The following is an 18,025-nucleotide window of genomic DNA, read 5'->3' as shown; positions in this document are numbered from 1 at the left end:
AAGCATACAATGTATTTTAATCATCTTTACTCTTTGCCCCTCCCCTAACTCCTTTTGCATTCATCCCCAAACCCTTCACCACCATAGAAAATCAATCCTCTTAATCAAAAACAAGAATGCTTTTTATAACTCAATGGCTCCAAACTGTGCTGACCACATCTGCATAAATCTGGGGGGCCATCTACTGGAGTATGCTCAACCTACCAGGGACCATACCTAGCTAAAGAAAACTGACTCCCCTTACCCTAGCAGTTATCAACTATCAACGGCTCTTCAGATAGGGATAGTGGCTCCTCTGCTCCTTCTCCCTTCTGTAAAGGCCTTTGAGATCCAGCTGAAAGCTCACCACTTGACAAGTGATCCCAGTTCTGAATGAGCCTTATCATAGGTATAACTTCTCTTCGTTGGATGTATTCAAAGTTCAAAGCTGTATGTTCAGCTCTGTGGATTTGGAATGATGGACTGAGACAAGGACATGGCATATCTCCATTTACTTAAAAGAGTGGGAAGAATAAGTCCAAGAGGCACCAACATTAGACATTCATTGTGTTGGCCTGATAATCCCAGCCTTCTAAAGATCCAACTGTTATAAATATGGAATGCTGACTGGCTTGGTTCATATTCAGGTCTTATACAGGTATCTCAGTCAGTGTTCTTTTGCTGTGAAGAGACACTATGACCTCTGCAATTCTTATATAAGGAAACATTTAATTGGGGACTTGTTTACAGTTTCAGAGGGTCAGTCCATTATTGTTATTGTAGGAGACAATGTAGTATGCATGGAGCTAGAGCAGTAGCTGAGAGCTACATCTGAATCCAAAGGTAGGGAAAGACGGCCTGGTATGGGCTTTTGAAACCTTAAAGCTCATCCCAGTGATATACCTCCTCAAACAAGGACACACTGCCCAATCCTGTTCCTTTCAAACAGTTCCACTCCCTGAAACTAAGCATTCAAATATATGAGCCTACAGGGACCATTCTTATTCAAACCACCACAACAGGCAACCAGAGGTGTTGTGAATCCATCAATGTATTATCCTTGTCATGGCTAGAAGACACAGCTTTGCTCTGACAATCCCTAACCTCTGGCTCTCACAATTTTTGGGCTTGCTCTTCTGTGATGTTCCTTGATCCTTGAGACAAAGGGTATGATAAAGATATCTCATTTATGACTTTATGTGCTAGACACTTATTCTATGCATTCTTAATAGTTCAATACATATTTTAATGGATAAATAAATAGTTGTAGACTAGGTTCTATAGGTGGCAGGTACATAGTTGCTTGTCTTCTAGTACAGCAAAGATGCAAAACAAATCTGTGGCATGCAAACATAACAGAAGCTCATTAACCAACAGAGGAGACAAGTAATCTATTTGAGTTAATTGTGTGCCGGGTATATGTTTTTGGGGTTGGGGACAGGAGCCTAGCCTCAAAATTCAGCCTTAGAGAAAGAATTTGGGAGAATGCAATCATTCAGCAGAGGCCATGGTTTCTCAGAGCTGGGTATTCTAGAGCTAGGACAGATCAATCATCTCATGCTGTCCTGAGGAAACACAGCCTGGAATGTCAAGTAACTTCCTCATGGCACCCAGCCAAGCAGTCCCAACATTTAGACTTGCACTTAAGTCTCACTTCTTGATCCATACTCTTTATATACAAAAGCCCATGCTATAGGAGTTCAGCACAATAGACAAATTCTCTACTCAGAAATAATTCATCATCTGAAAAACTTCACATTCTATGATGCTATCTTTGTTCACACAAGCACATCACTCAACTAGACACTCATGATATTCCTCCATTTATTTTAAATTATTTTTTACTTCAAACTCTCTAGCTTTAGAATCTATCATATTCAGGCGTTGCCTTAAAGCAGAGAAAAGGAAAAAGAGCACAGGATGAAAATGGTGGGATGGAAAAACAGGAGAGATGAGCAAGAGAAGGCAAAATATCAAGGAGACATGCACTGTATTGACTCAGATTTCTTTGCATAAGCCTTATTTATAATAGCCAGAAGCTGGAAAGACGCCACATATCCCTCAACAGAGGAATAGATATAGAAAATGTGATACATTTACACAGTGGGGTATTAGTCATCTATTAAAAACAATGAATTTATGAAATTCTTAGGCAAATGGATAGAACTAGAAAATATCACCCTGAGTGAGGTAACCCAATCACAAAAGAACACACGTGGTATGCACTCACTGATAAGTGGGTATTAACCCAGAAGCTTGGAATACCCAAGATACAATTCACAGACCACATGAATCTCAAGAAGGAAGATGGATACTCAAGAAGCTGTGGATACTTTGGTCCTTCTTAAAAGGGGGAACAAAATACCCATGGGAAGAAATACAAAGTGTGCAACAGAGACTGAAGGAGAGACCATCTAGACACTGCCCCACCCGGGGATCCACCTCATATACAGTCACCAAACTCAGACACTATTGTGGATGCCAACAAGTGCTTGTGGATGGGAGCCTGATATAGTTCTCTCTGATGAGAGACTCTGCCAGTGCCTGACAAATACAGAGGTGGATGCTCTCAGCCAACCACTGGACTGAGCACAAGATCCACAATGGAGAAGCTAGAGAAAGTACCTAAGGATCTGAAGGGGTTTGCAGCCCCATAGAAGGAACAACAAGATCAACCAATCAGTACCCCCAGAGCTCCTAGGGACTCAACCAAAGAGTACACATGGAGGGACTCAAGGCTCCAACCACATATGTAGCTGAGCCTTGTTGGTCATCAATGGGAGGAGAGGCATTTGGTCCTGTGAAGGCTTGATATCACACTGTAGGGGAATGCCAGGACCAGGAATCAGGAGTGGGTAGGTTGGTGGGCAGGGGTAGGTAGTAGGGGATAGAGGATAGGGGTTTTTTTTGTAGGGGAAACCAGGAAAGGAAATAACATTTGAAATGTAAATAAAGAAAAAGAAATCATCTAATAAAAAAATTTCTTTGCATAGGTGTTGCACAGCATGTCTCTTCTCAATATGAATTCTTTTCCTTGGGAAGACTCACCAAGATTAAGTCAAACTCAAGTGCATATTCTCAGATGAACTATTTTTTAACACTTCATAACACATTGTCTTATTTTCCAATTCTGTGTCATGTTTATAAGTTTTGTGTCGCTAGGAAGAACATAAATGTGAACAATTAATTTTTACATGTACCATGTACAGAGTGTAGTTATCAGAGCTATATATTTATATCTAGTTTTGTTCACGTACTCAATGAGTAAACGTATGAGGCCTTCTCTAGGTATGAAAGCTACAGAGGTGAACAAGGTAGACCAGATGTCTGCCTTTATGGAGCTTACCTCCAAGCCTTCAGCTTTGAGGACTCAGTGGCCCAAGGTGTGTGCGTGGGATTTGAGGATAACAAGAACAAAAGGGAAGTAGTGCTAAGGAGTGGCAGTTTTGCAGAAATTATAAGAGAACTGGTGAGTCTGCAAGCTATGAAGGACAATTTTTGCAAATCAAGAGTTTGGCTGGAGGGAAAGGACTATTCTAAATACCAGAAGGCATGCAGTATGATTCTCTATGTTACTAAAGCGTCAGATGAACCTGAAGAAGAGTCGGCCAGAGCATACAAGCTCATGTAGACTATGGATTTAAAAAGAGATGGAAATGGGAGGAATGGACATTTCAAACAAGGAAGTAGCACAGTGTAAGATATTTAAATACAGATGTTCCATCCATCTCTAATATCCTACAGAAGAAATGAGCTGATACTCAGATTCCAAGAATGGAACTTCACCCCTCCCACATCTACAGTACATCTCCAGTAGCTGTCCTATTGTGAGAAAGCTATGCTAGCCCTACCGTGATATGTATGGCCAGTGCAAGTCTGCCTTCTTCCCAGAGGGCCCTGCTCTCACTGTGCATCCTGTCTATCTATGACCACCTCTTCACAAAGCTAATTTCTTTCTCAAGCTTCCAAGATGCACAAGCTAGAATGTACCACGGCCCATTAAACCCTTCCTTCAACTCCTTCCTAGTCATTTCAGTAAAATCTCTCCCATTCTTTATTCCATCTATGAGTTTATGTAATGACCTTATCACTGGACGATGCTTCCTATGACAAAATAGAATTAAGGAAAGGTAGGCCACAAGGATAGAATGAAAAGGTAAAACTGAACAGAATCGAAAAATACAATATTATCACAAGCCACCAAAACTTCCTATGCATAATAATTTCTGGAGGTGCCTTCAAATTTTGTCTCTAGCTCCTCATTTTCTTCTAATTAAGTTTTCTTTGTTAATAATTGACTCAGAGAAGCCATGTGGGAGGACTAATAGCAATATCCAAAAGCAATCTTTGAAATTAAAAACACATTAAAATGCCACCATTCTCTTCTGCTGCATCACTTGATAGCTGGTGTGCTCATAGCAGGTATTTAGAATCCAGTCTAAAACTGGGTTAACCACCCCGATGGACTAGTATAAGACTATACACTCATTCATATACTTCAGAGATTTGAAGTTGCCCACTGGAATTGGATGAGAACCAAACAGTCTCTTCCCAACTCACAACTGAAGATGGAGATGGATTACATAAATGACAGAGCGCATATCAGAATCTCAGATGCACACTTAGATTTATTAAAGTCACTTCCCCATGTAAGGGAAGGGAGCCAGTAGCATTTACAGCACCTCTAAAGCCTCCAGAGCTAACTATAAAATGAACACTTTTGTTCAAAATGCTTTGTTCCCTCTTTTTTTTTTTAAATCACATCAAAGAATTTTCCAAATAGAAAATTCCATTTCTAGAGTTTGCAGGTTTATTGCAGCAACAGATGTTCAGTTAATCTCAAATTGGACAAAACCATCTAAGTAATCATTTGCAGAATAGGAAAACACTAATAAGGGAAAAAAGGCAGGGCCCTGCCAGCAGTTGGAGTTTCAAGTAGAGAGAAATAGAATATACATGTGGAGAAAGAAATGCGTGTTTTTCAGTGTGCCTAACACGCCTGCTCTGATACAAAGTAAAAAAGAAAAAAGTTTTCTTAGAGGCTGAAAATTATGAGTTTTGTTAAACGGACTTGAATTAAAATTCCACTCTACCTTGTTTTCCTGCCACAATGTATTATGTTATGTTTAATTTTTTAAATTTGGAAAAAGTTTTATAAAATACCATATCTAAAATATACTTATACAGACATTCCTGTGAATAGTAAATAAATAAAATGTATTTTATTTATCTTGGGTTGCAATGAAATCCTCTAAATAGGCTTCTTTTCCTGTTTCAAAACTGTTATACAGAATGAAATTGTTGACAGCAGGAAACTGACATTTTGAACACAGCACATATGAGCCTAAAGATGAGATTCAAAACCACAGAGCACCAGTTACTTCTGCATGGGATAAGAAACATACCCACCAGCCTCCCATGTGAAAAGACTCTAAGAAACTTTAGCTTACTTTCAGTTATCTTAGGAAATGCCATTTAAGATTTTTAATAACAATGTATCAAAGAATAGCCCCTGATTCCCTGCCCTAACCACACTGACCCCTTCTTAGCGCCAGCAATGCACACAGCACCAGCAACACACATAGCCATAGCAAAAGTGCCTTTTGCTTACCACCTTCACTCCCATTCTACATCCAAACATCATCGTACTGTAGCTCTTCTCAGCAAAGAAACAACTCAGTACCAACCACTGTCAAAAATATAAAGAATTCAGGAAGCAACAAGTCAAGTCTCTTAAAAGATACTGCTTTCATGAGGATAACTAAAATAAAGCCATGGAACCACACAGTGGTGGTGATCTGTCGGAGGATCCTGCAGTTATAAAGTGGACACTGTGCACCTTCTTAGAATTGGGAACAAAACACCCAGGGAAGGAGTTACAGAGACAAAGTTCGTAGCTGTGATGAAAGGATGGACCATTTAGAGACTGCTGTATCCAGAGATCCGTCCCATAATCAGCTTCTAAACGCTGACACCATTACATACACTAGCAAGATTTTTCTGAAAGGACCCAAATATAGCTGTCTCTTGTGAGACTATGCCGGGGCCTAGCAAACACAGGAGTGGATGTTCACAGTCAGCTATTGGATGTATCACAGGGCTCCCAATGGAGAAGCTAGAGAAAGTACCCAAGGAGCTAAAGGGATCTGCAACCCTATTGTTGGAACAACATGATGTACTAACCAGAACCCCGGAGCTCTTGTCTCTAGCTGCATATGTATCGAAAGATGGCCTAGTCCGCCATCAATGGAAAGAGAGGCCCATTGGACTTGCAAACTTTATATGCCCCAATATAGGGGAATGCCAGGGCCAAAAGAATGGGAATGGGTGGGTAGGGAAGTGGGGGGCGCTATGGGGGACTTTTGGGATAGCATTGGAAATGTAATTGAGGAAAATATGTAATAAAAATATAAAAAAAAAAAAAAAAAGTTGGCTCTCAGTATGAGAGCAAGAGGGAGGTGGTACCATTCCTCATCTAAGACCAGGCCTTCCAAAAGAGACTGAATGAACGAAGCCTACAAACTGTTCCAATCAAACAGAGATATGAATCTGAACCATAATGCATTCATCTAAATATGTATTTATTCTTGTTCCCCACAAAGTAGAGGAGGGGCTGAAAAGTTGCCCTGCCAGGCTTTCTCCAAGCAGCAGACAGAATCACTGCAGTAATAGAGCAGTGTGCACGCACGCACGCGCACACGTTAGTATCAACTACAGCCTCTCTAGAACTGTGTTTATGTGCATGACCGCACATGCATGTGTGACCATGTGTATGTGTCACACAGGCTCTGGCTGAGAACAGACTAACTATGCAGATGCTTGGCAGTGTAGTCTCACAAGACACACATGGCATTTCACCTGAGACCTGCTAGGACAGCATTTCTGGCACCCTGGGTGAGTTCTCATCTTCCCAAGGTTACTGTGGCATGAGCAATACCCTGGTATTCTCTGGGGTGGTTCAATGGACATAACTGCTGTAACACATCTTCAGAGTAAGACAAATTTAGAGCAGGAATTCTGGGATGCACTCTCAGAAATAGACACAGGCATTGTGAAAAGAGACTGGCAATTTAGTTGGAAAGCTACTGACTGGGAAATAGATTTCTGATTAAGGGTCCTACCTGTTTTTCCAAGGTCACTGAACAATTAATAGGAGACCTTTTAAATAGGAATTACGAATAGAAAATGTTTATTCGTTTCACATGGAATTTGCAAGCAGGGGGCACACCTGTCTAATTTCTCCTGCGGAGATTCATTAGAGGCAGCAGAACCCATCCTGTCATCTCTGATCCCACCAGTGAGAAGATAACATCCTCCATTAGGTAAATTGGGCAAGCTAACCACAGTGCTACTTCATCTCAACACCAGCCTTTGTTAGAGTTCCCGTTTCAGTTTCTGTAGCTCAGATAAGCTTATCTCAGGGCTTCAAGCTGATGTTCCGGATGGCACTACAGACCTGATTACCAGGAGAACCACTAATGATCATCAGGAAATGCTACCAACCTCCAAAGAACTCATGGGATAGTTTCAAGCCCAGAAGTGAAAGGAACGGTCCTCAAATTTCCCATGGAAGATTAGAATTGAATCAGAATGTATGCAGATGCATTTCAACACATCCTTTGTAAAATTTAGCTATAAAAAATAGTACCCTTCTATAGACAAGTTATCTTTTTTTTTCCTGATGAGGATAAGTCTTGTGGGCTTTGAATTAAAAAGTATGTAAGTTATACCTTTTCTGTTTATCTTGCTTGCTAGTCAAAGATTACATTCATTTGGAATTAACTAAAATTGATTTAATCATAGAATCTTAACAATCTCACTTAGCTCTCTGAACACAAGACCAGGCTCTAAACGGAATGATGCGCTGCCTCCATTTAAGGCTATTTCTCTGAATCTATGAGCTTCTACCCCAGAATTCTTCTCTCCCTAGAGTCACACTAATGACATTTGACATGATGACGGGGGGGGGGGGGGGGGGGGGAAGGGGGGGGGGGGGGGGGGGGGGGGGGGGGGGGGGGGGGGAGGAAAGGGGGAAGGGAGGGTGGTGGAGAGAGAAGGGGGGCTTCACTGGTTTTGTTGAAACCATCTCCCTTTTATTCCAGTTTGGTAAATTGCTAAGGTCCATTGACCATTGGCAACTGGTAGGACAGACCTTGGCTTTAGGTGGCCCCTCTGACATTTCTGTGGCTGATCTGAGACCCATTATACACTAGGTTCTGCATTATAAAATCTAGCCTGGGTCCAAAATTTCTGCCTGTCATCTTAGGAAAGGCCAGGAGTTTTACACCATCCTGTAATGTGAAAACAGAAAATCAAAACCAGCACAGAGCTGTCTGCTTCTTCTCTGACCAATTTGTTGCATTTTCTGAGGCGATGTTGGCTGTCACTATCTTAGACTGGAAAGGGCAAGCTGGTAGAATAAAATGTAGTTTAAATAGCATCTCCCAGGGGAAGGTCCTCCTTCCACTTGGTATTAAATGCAGTAAGATAATCAGCAACTAATCACTTGATGCTAAACTAAGAGCCATTTCCTCTATGAACTGGTCTGATCCTGATGAAGGAGCAAAGAGGCCCAGGTCTTTTTCTTAGATCGTTCATTCTGCTGCAATGACAGCCCTCATAAAACTCCAGTTTATGAACCAAATTTGTTGCACCCCTCACTCCAATACTATAATGCAAATCCCAAAGATCAGAATATCTTACAAGATATGTAAGCAGTTCACTGAAAATGCCAGCATAGGTAACTCTCTCGATGACCTCTTCTGTCTAATATCAATTTCGGAAAATTACTTTCCATTGCAGATTTAACCAGCGTGCTTAACCTTCCACAGAAACCCCCTATCTTCTTCCCCAACTTGTTTGGTCTGAGACCTTCTTCTTGGCTGCCTCAGCTTCCTGCAAACACTTAGGCTTTTCTCTTTTCAAAGGGGCTGGGAGCTGTGGAGATTCTGAGCTAGATAGAAACCCTGTGGTTTGATTCCATTAGTCTAAGCCTGGGCCCGGTTGCAAGCAAGCTGCAGTATCTGCTTGCAAAAATCCTGGCAGCCAGGTTCTAGACACAGACACCACGGGCTGCATGCATTCTTCCATACTGGTCTACCCAAATCTTGCCTGGAGCCAGCCAACCACAGCAGAGGGAATCCTACCTTCCATCATGGTGGCAGAATTGCATTCCTTATTTTCCAAGAAGTCAGAAAAAACACAGGAGGATACGCTTCCAGGTCCCAGCTAAGTCCTCACAAAGCTGCCGCTGAGGTCTGCTCTGCTTGCTGCCAAGCCAAAGGAGACAAGTGTTAACCTGAAAGACCGGCCATGGATGCAGCTGGTGCTGCTTCACCTACAGTCTCCCAGGAAGATGCTGTGAGAGAAAGGCAGAGAGGAACAGCAAGCCGGCGAGCTGCACCGCCTGCGCTGCCTCGGCCAATCCCTTCAGCTCTGGACCGCGTCACATGGTAGCCAGCCTGCATCTCCTGACACAATACCCCCGGAGAGCGCACGGAACCCATTTCCCGTCCCCATTGCTCGCTACCCCCACTGCCTCCCGCTCCTCTCCAAACACACAGCCCCTTCCCCACCTGGTGACGCACTTCCCCCGCCCCTCCTCGTGGTCCTTGCAAGCCTATTGCGGCTCTGGGGCGCCCGATGATCTGAACTGCCACCCTGACAGGGGATGCCAGCGAGAAAGAAGCCCAGGAGGCTGATCCCAGGGAATTTTTTTTTTCCGTTTTTCTCTCTTTTACTTATTTTTTAAGAAAACACTTCTTAGTAATTCCAGATCTTAGCAACACACTTTTACACTCCCATTCCAACCTCACTTTGACCTGAAGGAATTTCAAATGTCAGCGCTTGGCCTCTGTGCACATCTGTCATCTGTGGCTGGCTCGCGCTCTCTTTCGGTCTCTCTGGCCCCCACACCCCCGCGCCCTGTCTCTCTGTCTAGGTCTCTCTGTCTCTCCTTGTGTGTCTCTTCCTCTCATTCACGAGAGAAAAATCAATTCACTGACGTCACATCATAAACAACCATCCCCCAAAGGATGATGCAGGAAAAAAAAAAAAATTCACCCCAGCTGCCTTGAAAGGAAGCAGGAAATTAATTGCGCATGACATGCCCAAGGGCTGGCAACTGTCATTAAAACAAAGAAACAAAAGAACCCACCCGATTCGGGCTCTGGAATCAAACAGGCGATGCTCCAGCTCATTTCTGGGGCGAGAGGCGGGAGAGGGGGACTGAAGGCAGGAGTCTCAGCGCCGGCCGCCTCAGGCGTGCGCGCGTCGCCTCCTCCCACGCACTCCGCTCCGCAGCCGCGACCCCGGGGCTGCGGGGGCCCTCCGTCACCGCGTCCTCCCGCCGAGCTGGGCCGACGCTTGCCCCCAGGTGGGGAGCCTCGCTCGCAGCCTCGGCTACAGCTGCCAACTGAAGCCCCTGCTACATGGCAGGTTTTGCAAGACGCTCCTCCCGCGATCTTCAGTCGCCTAGGAGCCCAGTCGTTCACCCCAAGGGAAATCCAGAGGGGAAGGCAATCAGTCCAGGTTGCGCTGGAGGAATGGGCGGAGCCTGGGGCTTGGCAACTTGCTAGGATGGGGAAAGGTTCAGGCACGAGGTCTGGTGGAGCTGAGGGTCTGTCACCTGAGTGCTATCAAAAGTCCTAGGAGTCCTTCAAAGGGAGGGACTCCCAGGCCTGGTGTCCTGCGTTCCTGGGTTTAACCAGGCTAAAACAACAAAGCAAAAGGAAATAAATTGAATTGAGTAAGGAAGGCCTATCACTGTAGGGAGCAGATGATGAAGTCTGGAGGCTAGAGAAAGGTCTTTAAACTAAGGAAGAATAGCAGAGCCGGGGCTATGAAAATCCCTTTATTGAAGATCAGGTCAGAAACTCTAACAATAGGGCCGATCATTTATAACACCCTCACTTAGTATTACCCAGATCTCGACATAGTCTGATTCTTTCCTCCAGAGGGAATATGAGATATTGGTGGCTGTGAAATGCTAAAGAGGCCAAGCGAAGAGATGAATTAGCCAAAATCAAAAAGCAACTCAGTTTCTTAGTAACTTACAAGAGTTTTATAATAATAATTAATGATAATAACAATAATAATTTTTTTTTAAAAGCCTCATTGTTTTCCCACAAGGATCCATCTTTCTATGGCTTCTGCGTTTAACTATTAAAGTCTCCTGAGAGATACACATGCTTTTCCCTAGGCCTATGAGGCAGTCGAGTTTTAAAAGGAAGAGATGACAAAGTAAACTTGTCTTAAGGGCAAGTTGATCTGCTCTAAAAACTGCGGTGGGTTATTGCATAAAGGATGTATGTATGTGTGTGATTAGCAAATTATTTTAATGAAGGTGAACAACATGGATGGAGACTGGTGTCAAACAATGAAATGGAACCCTGTCTCTTCTTCATTGAGGTCTGAGAACAGAGGCCAGTTATACAACTCTGGACTTTGGCGTCTTACCTATAAAATGGAAGTTAGAATAATACCAAGTCCACAAGCCTACAAACCAGTGGTTCTCAAGCATGTGGGCCGTGACCCTTTTGCAGGTCAAATGGCAGTGGTTACCTAAGACCATCAGAAAACATAAATATTTGCGTTGGGATTTATAACAGTAGCAAAAGTACAGTTATGAAGTCCCAACAAAAATAATTTTATGGCTGGGAGTTCCCACAACATGAGGCACTGTATTAAAGGGCCATAGTATTAGGAAGGTTGGGAACCTCTGCTATAAATAATAATAAAGCAAATCTGTGGTGATGCCTTACTATATATCCAGAAGTGTTCTGATACTCTGCCTGAACGTTACTTAGAGGTGTGTCTACAGCTTTGCTAAGTCCTCTATGTTAGCTTTGCAGAATTAATATCACTGAAGGGCTGGCACATGGTTCCAGAAGGTTTCAGCCAGAGACTTGAATGCACAGAGAGCTACACCCACTAAGAACAGTGGTGAAAGATAAGGTGAGACAGAGGGCCAGCTTGTGAGAGATGCCTGAAAAGTTGCTGAAGAGAAAATAGAGCCAAGCACGATTAATTGGGAAAATACAAGGCTGATGAAATTTTAGCATAGTTCAGGGGGAAAAATGGGGTGAACTTGAGGTGGACATTATAAAATTAATAAGGAACTCTGAATGGCGAAGTTTGGTCAGGTGAGGTCTGGAGGTAAATGGAAGCAGGAAATGCAGGAGATGGACCATGGCTGCAGATCGCAGGCAGGGAGAGTCTGCTGCCTCTGATTCCAGCCATGGCTCAACTGTAACACAGAGAAGCCTCTCACATTTACTGCAAGCTCACACCAGTTTGGTATTAGGATTGAACGCCTAACAGCTAGACAGAAAGATAAATAAACAGCCAGGAAGTATGTAAGAGATGTTCAATGCCACTCATTACCAGGGAAATACAAACCCAGTTAAAACTGTCTATTAACAATAAGACACAAACATAACAGAGTCTGATAGAGAGCTGAGAAAAGAGAACTCTTACACACTGTTAGTAGAAGCGCAGTTGTAAAAACAATAGAAAGCTTGCTTAACCTGACAGAGGACTACAACGTGGTCAGGTAGTTTTACTCGTGGGATACATTCAGAAAGAAAGAAAGAAAGTAGTATGTTAAAGAGACATCTGCTCTTACCTGTATATTGTGTTATTATTGGCAATAGCCAAGACATTGAACTAGCCTAAGTGTCCATCAACAAGCAGCTCAAAGATTCTTGTTCTCAATATATTTTGAAAATTTTTAATGTACATTTTAATGTAACATTGTACATACTTACGAGGCACAATGTAGTATATACGAGCAGATGTAGCATGCTTAGCAATTAGAGCAAGGTAATTCATACATCTACCATCTCAACGAGAGAGAGAGAGAGAGAGAGAGAGAGAGAGAGAGAGAGAGAGAGGAGTGATTTAAAATCTTTCCTACTAGCTATCTAGAAGTATACAACTATGATCAATTGTATGACTCTACTGTACAATGGACTATTAGAGGTTACACTTAGCCAGCTGCATTGCTACATACAGACACCTATTAACCATCTTCCCTTCACCCATTCCCTTACAGTTACGTGCTGCAAATAACATGGTTCTACTCTCTACATCAGTCAAATCAAATGGTTCGCTTCCGCATATGATGAGAATCTGTGGGATTTATCTTTCTGTACTTGAGGGACTTTATGTCACCTAAGCTAATGTCCTGTAACCTTCCTCGTGTTACAGTAAGTAGCACATTTTTGATTAACGAATACTCCACTATATATAAATAATCACACATATATGAATAATCATATACATGTGTGTGTGTGAATAGTCATATATGTATGTGACATTTTCCTTAGCCATTCATTCGTTGATAGACACTTAGGCTGATTCCATATCTTGGTTATTGCCAATAATAACACAGTATACAGGTAAATGCAGATGTCTCTTTAACATACTACTTTCCTTCCCTTTGAATGAATATATGTGCAGTAGCTGAAGTTAAGAATAAGACTTAAATGTCATTTCTCATTATTATTTGAACTTTGGTATGATTTTATGGATGCCAAGCAAAAATCAGGGGTGAAAAAGAAATAAAATGTTGTAATAGACAACATTTGCTTATTACACTGTTTTCTCTGTCTGGGTACAAAGGGGGGCTGTATCTACCTGTTTGTTGATGGAGTACTGTGACTAAGTTTCAGTCAACAGAATTTTCCAGACACGGATGTTACAAATATCCTGCAGATTCTCTATATTTTCCTCCAACTTCCAAAGAAGACCTCTTCTTGATCACAGGGAGGTTAACCCGTAGCTCTTCTTATCTTACCTTTGGATAGAGACCTGTCTGGTTTGCTTTAGGCTGTAGACATGAGTGAACTAAGTGTTGATTGTAACTTTCTGTAGCCAGCGTGTTTACATGTGCACACCTGATGTGCAATCCATGTTATTGCAATCACTAAATAGCACTCATTGAGTACTTTATAAACATAATTCTTATAGCTTTAAAGGCTGTAATTTAAAAATCAATGCCAGGAGTGTGTCTGGAGGGAACTTGTTGTTTTGCTTATAAATGGTATCATCTCTCATGCAATCACATTGCAGAAGGATGGGTATTCCTGGAGTCTTTTATAGGGATCCTAATCCTATTTATGAGTCCTTTATTGAAATATATGAGCATAATCTTTTTGCAGATAATTTATTCAATGTATGTTCTAAGCAGAGATAGAGGAAGGCAGTGCAAACTGAAGGATCCAAGTGAGGAAGCCACTGGCAAGCAAGAACGAAGCACACTCTACGTCTAGAAGTGCCCTGTACAATGTGGCATTCTCTTAGCTGCATGCAAAGTGCCTAGTCTGAGAAAAGATGCAAATATAAAATACACTCTGGATTTGTAGAGAGTACAAAGCAAAGAGAATATAATATATCTCATTATCATTTTATGTTTACAATGCATAGGAATGACAATGTTTCTCTACATTTGGTTAGGTAAAAAATATTAATTTATTTTAAAACAAATGGTTATTACTGTGTGTGCACATATGTGTGAGTGGGGAAATAGGTCAGGAGAGGGTGATGGATGGTGAATGTGATCAAAGTACATGACACATTTGAACAAGTATGTCATTATAAACCCATTGCTGTGTACAGTGTATAGACACTTAAATCTGTAGGATAAGCAAAGTTAGCTGACGTACATGTATGGATATACAGAAAAATGCTAGAAAATATAGTATAGAAAGAAAACTGTGGTCGGGCAGTGGTGCCACATGTTTTTAATCCCAGCACTCAGGAGGCAGAAGCAGGCAGAACTCTATGAGTTCAAGGCCAGTCTGGTCTTCAGAGCAAGTTCCAGGACAGCCAGTGCTACATAGAGAAACCCTGACTAGGAGAACAAAACAAAAAAAACGAAACAAAATTAAAAAAAATCCCTCAAAACAAAACAAAAAAAATCCCACAAAACGAAACAACAACCAAAAAGCAAACAACCCCCCTCCAAAGCAAAACAAACAAAACAATAAACAAAACTGTGGCATTAATAAAAGCAAACTAGAATGATCTCTGTCAGGCTGTGACAAAGTTTTGGGGACACGAAGATGGAAAAATAAGGAGTCTTTGAAGAAGCATGTAGCTCAGGGAGGCAAATGAGCAAGTAACGGCTGGCTGGGCAGATGGACCACAGATGTTCCAAGTTATGGCGTCTCAGTGGATGAAGGAGGAACACATACAAGTCTCCAGAGCCCTTTCTAGGGATGAAAATACTCTTTACATATTCTCCCATATCTATATCTATATCTATCTATCTATCTATATATATATATTGATACAGCATCTCTACTGCCTAAATTGACCTATTGACCTGCCACTTCCAGCCCTCCCACTGCCTCAGAGTCCGGGATTGTGGGAACATCCAACCATGCTCATCTCTTTTAGGCCCCTCCTTATTCAGCCCCACTCCCTTTCTCCTTCCTCATCCTCATTTTCCTCTCCAATTTTAGCTTCTCCTCTCATAACCTTTTGGGTACCAGGTGTTCAACAGGAAGTAGAAACTTTTCACCTCAAACTCGCCCAATCTCACACTTGCCCCATCACACACTCGCCTAATCACATTCACCTAACCTGATGCTTGCCTAACCACACACCAGCCTAATCTTCTTAGGCTAGTGCATTTCCTTCGATTTTCTCAATTCCCCCCACCCTAGCCTACTGGTAGCCACGCCTCTTTCCTGAAAACCCCGCCCCCTTTTTTTCAAGCCCAGCTGGCCAAGTAAAGGGACCAGCAGCATTTTTAACACCCACCTTACCTTCTGGGCCATTCATTCGCTGCCAATCAAACGTATCTCCAGAAGGCTTCTCTTCTGCTTGCCTGACACTGTTTTTACTACCTGCCTCTCCCCACCTCCAGTAAGACTTTCCTCTGTGACCTCAGCAGCGAGCTCACAGTCCTCTCCATTGCCCACCTCCTCTCTCAGCCACGACTTAGGCATCTCTTCTGTAATCACAGCACCTACCTCACAGCTCTTTGGCTTTTTAAGTACCATTGACCTTACTGTGTCTTAGTTACCCAATGCATAAACTCTCTTTGAACCTCATCTTTGTTGATATTTAGTATTTCACACCACATGTTGTTCTAATCCATCTACCAACGCTTCTCTGGTCCACACAGATTCTAAAGACCATGTTAACATTTTAGAATTCTTTTTCTTACCGATTTTCATTTCTTGAGTCGTTTTCTTTGTATTCCATAGGTTTTCCCTGTAATCACTTCCCCAAGTCTTAGAAGATGAATCAGTTTAAAGCTGTAGTAAGGCCAGAGGGAGTAGCATTTCCCTGAAGCTCAATAGCTTGATAGACATTTTCTCACAGCACTGGCCTAACCTAGATGGAAACGCATGTGCATTTCTGTTTCTTAAGTTATATTGCGCTAACTACACCAGTTATTACATATACAGCCTGTATCTGTGTGCACTAGAGAAAAAGAACCAAACAAGCTGAGATACATGTACGTAGAGTGATGGAACATGAGGCATCGGCTGGCTTGACTATATAGCTAGAGAAGCCTATGACCTACAACATGGAGCTGGAGTCCCCAAAGGCTGGTGGTGTCGTTTTGACGTCCCAAGGACAGGGAGAGCCGAAGATTGATGTTCGGCTTGAGTAAAGAGAAAAATGGAGCCTTTCTCCTGCTTTGATTGCATTTAGACCCTCAAGGGATTTATGCCACCTGCCCAGTGTGAAGATGTGTGTTTCTACTCTGACTCAAATGGCAGCACGCTGTAGGAACATCCTGCCGTCAATGTAACCAGAACCGAGTTACGTTGGCACAGAAAGTGAATCACTACACAGCCCAAGCCATCTATTATTTACTTATTTGTTTGCTTGTTTATTTATATTTTTATTTTGTATTGTATTTTTTTTACTTATCCACTTCATATCCCACTCACTGCCCCACTCCCAGTCACCCCCTTCCTCAATCATTCTCCCACCCCTTCCTATTCTCCTCTGAGTGGGTGGGAGTCCTCTGGGAATGTCCCCCACCCTGGCACTTCAAGTCTCTGTGAAGCTAGGCACATCCTTTCCCACTGAGGCACAGCTAGAAGATCATATATCACATATAGGCAACAGCTTTTGGGATAATCCCTGCTCCAGTTGTTTGGGATCCACATGAAGAGCAAGCTATATATATGCTACACACATTCAGAGAGGCCTAGATCCAGCCTGAGCACGTTCTTTGGTTGGTGGTGCAGTCTCCGAAAGCCCCAAAGGTCCAGGTTAGTTGACTCTGATGGCCTTACTGTGGAGTTCCTATCCCCTTCCTCCTATTCTTCCATAATATCCCCAAGCTCCATCCACTCTTTGACTGTGGGTGTCCAAATTTGTCTGAGTCAGCTGCTGGGTGGAGCAGCTCAGAGGACAACTTGTTCCTGTCTGCAAGCACAACAAGAGTATCATTAATAGTGTCAGGGATTGCCCATGGGATGGATCTCAAGTTGGGCCAGTTATTGGTTGGCCATTCCCTCAGTCTCTGCTCCACCCCCCCCCCCAAGCATAATTACTTGTAGACAGGATACATTTTGGGTTGAAAGTTTTGTGAGTGGGTTGGTGTCTCTACAGCTCCACAGGGGTTCCCACCTGGCTAGAGGAGGTGATCTTTTCAGGTTCCATATCCCAAATATTATAAGTCACAGCTAAGGTCACCTCTATCGATTCTCTTGGGTGCCTCCCTCATCCCAGGTCTGTTTCTTGCTGGAGATGCTCCTCACCTCCTCACCCCCATCAGTTGCAAATTTCCAGTCATTTTTTTATGGCCATCTAGCCATCTCTCTTGTCCTTTCCCACACCTGATCCCGAGTCCCCCCACACACACCCCCTCCCTCCCAGAATGTGATATTTCTTGAGGTTTTGATCTTAGCCATTCCTCTGGTTGTAAGATGGAACCTCAGAATTTTTTTTTTTTGCTATTTTTTCTTTTTTTTAATTTATTTTTTTAATTAGGTATTTTCTTCATTTACATTTCATATGCTACCCCAAAAGTCCCTCAGACCCTTCTCCTGACTCCCCTACCCACCCACTCCCA

At 42.7% G+C, this 18,025-nt stretch overlaps 1 protein-coding gene across 15 annotated transcripts in view; it reads right to left on the bottom strand.

Moving 5' to 3' along the window:
• Window positions 1-10,452, bottom strand: part of Sgip1 (SH3 domain GRB2 like endophilin interacting protein 1) — a 203,908-nt gene extending 193,456 nt beyond the window's left edge. For 11 of the 15 annotated variants that reach the window (XM_029476223.1, XM_029476221.1, XM_029476228.1 and 8 more), the window contains exon 1: window positions 9,126-9,460. In XM_029476223.1, the coding sequence (XP_029332083.1) occupies window positions 9,126-9,135 (10 nt within the window). In that variant the 5' untranslated portion in view covers window positions 9,136-9,460. Of the gene's footprint in view, window positions 1-9,125; window positions 9,643-10,135 lie in introns of those variants that run through there. The other 4 variants (XM_029476226.1, XM_029476232.1, XM_029476217.1 and 1 more) reach the window with 3 other exon arrangements.
• Between the last annotated feature and the right edge of the window lie 7,573 nt (window positions 10,453-18,025).

Source organism: Mus caroli, chromosome 4, assembly GCF_900094665.2.
Source record: "Mus caroli chromosome 4, CAROLI_EIJ_v1.1, whole genome shotgun sequence".
Lineage (NCBI taxonomy): Eukaryota > Metazoa > Chordata > Mammalia > Rodentia > Muridae > Mus > Mus caroli.
This window is presented reverse-complemented; position numbering and strand designations above follow the sequence as displayed.